At 47.0% G+C, this 6200-nt stretch overlaps 1 protein-coding gene across 1 annotated transcript; it reads right to left on the bottom strand.

Moving 5' to 3' along the window:
- Nucleotides 1-5158: 5158 nt before the first annotated feature.
- LOC147971048 (putative E3 ubiquitin-protein ligase SINA-like 6) lies at nt 5159-5998 on the bottom strand. The gene is made up of 2 exons (XM_087523799.1): nt 5917-5998; nt 5159-5853 (listed from the first exon to the last, which is right to left on the bottom strand). Exons 1-2 carry the CDS (start codon nt 5996-5998, stop codon nt 5159-5161), a joined length of 777 nt encoding a protein of 258 aa, XP_087379925.1.
- Nucleotides 5999-6200: the final 202 nt, after the last annotated feature.

Genomic DNA, 6200 nt, shown 5'->3' with positions numbered 1-6200 from the left:
TCGCTAACTGTCTCCAATTAATGTGTGTTTCATGCGGGGGGTTTTACTTGTCAAACATGTATAATGTGTTTCACACGCGCAACATATAGTGTAATCCCGTTTAGACATTAATTGCATATAAACCATGCATTGTTTGTAATTGAAGAATCTATGGATCACCAATATTGATAAACTATATAACATTACACGTGTGCCCAAATTCAAATGAATATGCATGTTTGATACACCAATTTGCATTATGATATTATCGATGTCGTGATCTCTAGTTTAAATATTTGAATCCCCTTTAATCCAGATATTCGTCTCATATAGCTATCACTCATGCTTATATAGGACTATCTCTCTGGACCTATATGCGTTCATCGTCTCTCAGGTATCTCTCGTGCTACCTGTATGTCAACAATGATCTTTTATCTTCGTAACACAATGACGGTACTCTCTCCCTCGACCTTCATCACTCTATCTCTCTCTAAGTATATCTCGCTCCCTGCTATGTGTCTCTAACTATGATTCTCCATGTGGAATCTCTTTCTCTCACACAAACACAAAACTTTGTCTCCCGGGGTCTCATTTCTCTCTACTATTCCCATGTGTGCCACTCGCACACCCCTCATACAGAGATGTCTTTTTTCTCCTTAGATATGAGAACCTATGACTCTTCCTCATCAATATCTCTTTCTCACACACAAACACAAACTCTGTCTCCCAGGGTCTCATATTTCTCCATTGTTCTCTTGTATGTCGCTCACACACACCCTATCTCCCTAGAGATATCTTGCGTTCCCTCGTATGTCTCTCTAGCTATCACTCTCATTGTGAAATATCTTTCTCTCTCGCAGACACAAAACTCCGTCTCTCTGGATCTCATTTCTCTCTGATATCTGTTTGTATGTGACTCACATGCACCCTCTCTCTATCTCTCTCACACCCACACACATAACCCAACCTTCTGATCCACTCGACTCCTATCTCTAACGCACACTAGCTAGCATCTTTATCTTCCTATTTATCTGTTTCTCCATCAACCTTCTTTCTCGCCCTCACTCTTGATTCCTATCACGCACACTACATATGTTTCTCTCTACATGCAGTCAAGTGCCCTCTCACACACATATATAACTTCACCCTTTGAACCAACCGAGGGTCATCTCCAACACCCAAACTAGCGGATGTCCCTCTAGCTAGCATCTCCATCTCTGTATCTATTTGTAGTTTCTCCGTCAACATTTCTTTCTCTCACGGAGTCTTGCTTCCTATCGCCCACACTATATATGTCTCTCCATACATATGCATTTATAAGTTGGTCTCTTTTGCACAATCGTTGCGCCTCACTCCCTCTGATCGCCATAGATGCATGCTCCAGCCCACGCCACTATCTCTTAAAGACAAAAATACATGCTCAATTGTCGGGACTTCTTCCATGCATTCTCACATGCATGCATATTGTCATACCGATCCGTCTCTCCCATGTCGTTGATCTTATGACTTATGTCTTCTTTCTTTTATCTCGATCATGCGCGCGCGCACACACACACATCCCACGTATACATGTATACCTCTCACACATGCACGTTCAAGGTCTCTATGTCTCCATACGTAGTTAATTACCCTCAATCCTAACGCCACATCGAACTGTTCTCCTCTTTTGTGCACATAACTTCCGCCTAGGTGGATAAAACACACACTCACACTTAACAATCTCCTTCTAGCTAGCTACCCCCCCCCCCCCACACCGCCTCTCACTCTTCCCCTATATCCCCGAAACCAATAAGACCATCCCTTAGTTTAATTCCCGCCTACATGCACCATCGATATACAGTAGTCTTCCTCGGTGTCTCTCGAACAAACACGTTCTCTCGAAGTCGACTCCTCTCATGCATATAGGTCCTAATGCGTTTTTCGAGGCTAACTTTAACCAAACGTTAGAGCAATAATATATGACATGCAACTTACACAAAGCATACCTTCAATTTTGTATGTCAAAGGAGCTTCCAATAATATAATTTGCATAGTATACATCTCATGTGCTATTAATCTTGTCAATAGTCAAAGGCTGTCTTGAAAAACACATTAGGCCCTATATAGACGGAAGGAGGGAGTAGGTCCCATGCAAAAAATGAGAATAAAATTCAAACATCTGGGCATCGTGGCTCCGTCGATAACATTGAGAAACTTGGTTTTAAAACCATGAAACTTGGCATGGTGTCATGTCATGGTAGTACCATGCCGTGGTAAAAAAAATGGCCGAATAGGAACAAATTTTGGTATAAGCTTCTTGCAAATCGGAGCTTCTCTCAAGAAGGCTCGTGGTTCTGGGAGGGAACGTGTCACCTTTGTGTGCATAATTCAAATTTGAAATACAAGCACATGTTCCAGTGCACCAAAGTTGGTTGAAAAATCACATGTGTGTCCTCGGGTAAATTTCTAGGTTCCATGCAAGAAATTGGAATGAAATTCAAAATTCTGGGCGTCGTGGCTGGGTTGGAAATTGAGAAACTTAGTTTTTTAATTCCTGTAAATACAAAACATGCATGAAAATAATGAAACTTGGCTGGGTGCCATGACATGGCACCAACATGCTGTGGTAAATTTGCTATCCGATTTGCGAAGGCGCACACATTAACAATCAACAAAGTCATTTTGGAAGAATTGCTGTCACGTTACAATCGAAAACACAAGTATTATTGAAACCGTGGGCGTTCTACTTACTAGTACCATTTACGTGCCGCCACACGTCCCCTTTTTTATTAGCTAGGAGGCGACGTGCAGGGTAGCTATTTGAGTACGAGAGGCGTGCGATCAGACCTTTGTGCGTGCTTATCGGGAGGAGAGCCCTTTGACCTCCATCTGCCGTCCACCTCTCTCCCAAGGTCTCCATTAATGGCGCTCGAGCCTCTGTTTAATGGCGTGGCTATGTCTCACTCGACTGAGATTTAAGAGAGAAAAAAGAAAATCTGAAAGCACGGATCTTGATGTAAGATCCGACGGACCTATATAGCATCTACTGCGACTTATAGCAAGACTGATGAATATATAAGGACGATTAATTTTTTTATATCAAAGAAGGGCTTGCCCCTTCCGATTTTCATTACTGAAAACCACCACAATTCACAAGAAGCTCAGCAGAACTCCAGCCTAACACGAAGGACTAAAAGCTACCAGATTGAAGTCGCAACATCCCAATAGGCCAACAAAGGCCAAACATACGTGCTAGAACCCAACATTTCACAACTGACGACACAATCCACATCCTAAACCGATTATTACATCAAAAGAAACCAGGAAACTAGTCTCCACGGCGAGCAGCAATGAGCTCTTTCGTGTCCTCAAGACGCTGCTTGAGAACATCCATGGATTCCTCCACCAGCCTTTGGCGCTCATTGCGGAGCATGTCATTCTCGTCCATAAGTTTCTTCAACAAGGCACTAGTCTCCTCCTGCAGGTCTGCACTTCAGACGATCTTCTCCGTCAGCAGGTCGCGCTCGGCCCGGAGCCTCTCATTGCCCTCCCTTAGTTGCTGGATGACGTCGGTAGCCTGTTCAAACAAGGCTACCATGTTGTCCTGCAACCTCGCCGAGCGGGAGATCTGATATGTCTGGCTATGGACGATCGCATGCATGCACCTGTAACAGTCGTCGCGTGCCCACGAGAAATTTTCCCAGGCCGCCGCGGCGCGGCGGGACATCTCCACTGCATTCATGGCGCGGCGGGACATCTTTGCTGCTTCCGCGGCGTGGCTGGACCAGTCTGCTGCATCGATGGCGCAGCGGGACCTCCGTGCTGCTTCAGCGGCACGGCGAGGCCTCTGTGCTGCTACTTCCGCGCGGCGGGACATGTCGGTTGCTCTCGCAGCAAGGCGGGACATCTCTTGTGCTTCCGCTTCCATGCTCGCCTCTCCATGGTGGCAATCTCTCGACCCAGAACTCACGCTGGCCATGGCAGATGCAAGGGAAGGATGCTGAATGACTTGTTTGTTTTTGTGGATGAGGAGTTGAGGAGGAATGTGCAGTCATCTTGGCATACTAGTATTTATAACTGAGTACTAATACGCTCCTAAGTGGGAAACCGTTTAGGTTGTGATCGGTGTGAACAGGTTTGCAATTCAATATAGCATGGAGTAATTTGGAATGTGACGAGACGCAAGCTCAAAATTTATTGACGGTTCTAGTTTCGAAGTGCGGCACTATCCCCGGATGGAGTACTTCTTTTTCTACTCCCTCCTTTCCGGTTTTATAGGGCTTATCTCAAAATTTTAGTTTTTCCATTTTATAAGGCTCAATTTGGTTGTCCCCAACACATGTTCAGATTCCAAGGTGCATTAAATCATTGCATGCAAGTATTAAGAGAAAATTGACCAATGCATGTACTTTATGCATGCATGCATTGCAATTAATGCATTAAACCTATCTCTCGGGACTTCTCGCACGCACCATCGTGCCACCCATAAAAACTTGTACTCTGAGTTTAGTAGTATGTTATACAGGAAGAGAAGAGGTGCACGCACGCACTCATCCTCTCACACACGCGTCTATTTTTTCTCGAAAAGGAGGATGATGACCCTCGGCCTCTGCATCTAGGAGTCACACACGCAAATTATTGAAATATATCGAGTGCAATGCTTTGATGTGTCGCATCAACTCGTACATCAACGAGAAGTTTGATTATCCTCTCCCTCGCGGACTTAACTGCACATGCCTTTGGCTGTATGACAGGTTGGCCACACACCTGTAAGGCCCACCTGTCATACACGCAAAGGCAGGAGCGTCCCTCCCTCACCCATGAGCGTGGTGGCTGGCAAGACTAGGAGAAGCTTTCGCTACACGCTCTCCCTCCCGCACGTGGTGGACATGCAACAGTTCAATCGGTGTCAGATGGCCAGAAGCGTACTGTAGTACTCCACCATTAAAGTATCTAGAACTAAAATACGTCTACATACATCTCCTTTTATCCATTTTGATGACAAGTAGTACTTCTTACCCAAAGGAACTTTATATCCAACGGACACAAAATATCCGTTCGACTGTTGGAAATTACTGATCTGATGTCGAAGTAATTGCTGCATCGCCACCAAAACCCACCATTTCTTAAGCTAAAGTAGACCAAGGTAATCCCTATATTAGCATATTACTAAGATAAGCAAAAGGCAATATAGAAACATTTAGGACGTGAGCTTGTCAATCTGAATGTGGAGGGACACAAGCTTAGCCCCGGCCAACAGCTTGGGCGGAACTATCAAGAAGGTCAGCTCCTGCACGTCGACGTCACCAGGATCCTTGCTGCTTGTCACCTCCATTTCCACCTTGACGGTGTTGGTCGTGCCTTTGGGCTCCCCCGGCAGGCCGTTCGCCCACAGCTTGGCCACGTAGTGCGGTAGTGGGGATGCCACCGCTCTAATGCAGACGACCGACACGGCGATAGGCGCACCGATGTCGAGCACGCCGCCGACCAAGAAAAACGCGTGGCGGTCCTCCTTCGCGAACAGCAAGAGCCGTGGCTCCGATAGTGGCACTTGTAGCTGGAGCACCTTGCCGTACTGTATCCTATGCATGGGCATGGGATGCGCGGTGCTGATGTGGTGGTAGAGCGCCGGCGGCGGGCCTTTGTAGCCGCAGACGGGCACGGGGCATTTGTAGGGCGCGAGCGGACACACACTCTGGTGATCGGCGAGCTTGTGGTAAGTGACGTAGAGCCCACAACCTTCTTGCGGGAACTCCACCCTCACCGACGAAAGGACGGAGTCCACCCCCGTGTTCCGCACGTCGAAGCCACCGCCGCGCTCGCACTTCTGGCACTGCCGTGGTTCCCGGGGCGCTCGACGCGGCAGTCCACGCAGGCCAGGTGCCCTCCCTTGCACTGCAGAAATCAATCGAACAACACATCAATCAAGAAACCTGCACCTTGCTCAATCAACCGAACGGACGAGGTGTATTCGAACCTCATACACTGGAGGCGTCAAGGGGCGGAGGCACAAGGGGCAGTGGAGCACGGTGAGGTCCATCGAGACCTTAGGGGTAGTTTGTTTCCAGGGACTTTTTTGTGTAGGGACTAGAACAAGTCCCTCTTAGAGACTTTTGTACCAAACGGGAGGGACTTTTTAGGGACTAAACTAGGCATTTGGGACTAAATGAAGAAGACTCTCAAGGAGAGTCTTTTTGGGACTTTTCCAACAATGCCCCTTCATGCACCCATTGGCCCGCCAC

Source organism: Triticum urartu, chromosome 5A (assembly GCF_056163025.1).
Source record: "Triticum urartu cultivar PI428250 chromosome 5A, HENAU_Tu73, whole genome shotgun sequence".
NCBI classification, from domain to species: Eukaryota; Viridiplantae; Streptophyta; class Magnoliopsida; order Poales; family Poaceae; genus Triticum; species Triticum urartu.
The sequence above is the reverse complement of the archived record's forward strand: the minus strand, read 5'-3'. Positions and strand labels throughout refer to the sequence as shown.

What these genes read in the sequence shown, in the direction of transcription:
- LOC147971048 (XM_087523799.1), bottom strand. Translation starts at nt 5,998, where the DNA reads ATGGACCTCACCGTGCTCCACTGCCCCTTGTGCCTCCGCCCCTTGACG. An exon ending in GGTTCGAATACACCTCGTCC is followed by an intron (nt 5,854 to 5,916) that starts GTTCGGTTGATT and finishes TGATTTCTGCAG; the next exon opens with TGCAAGGGAGGGCACCTGGC.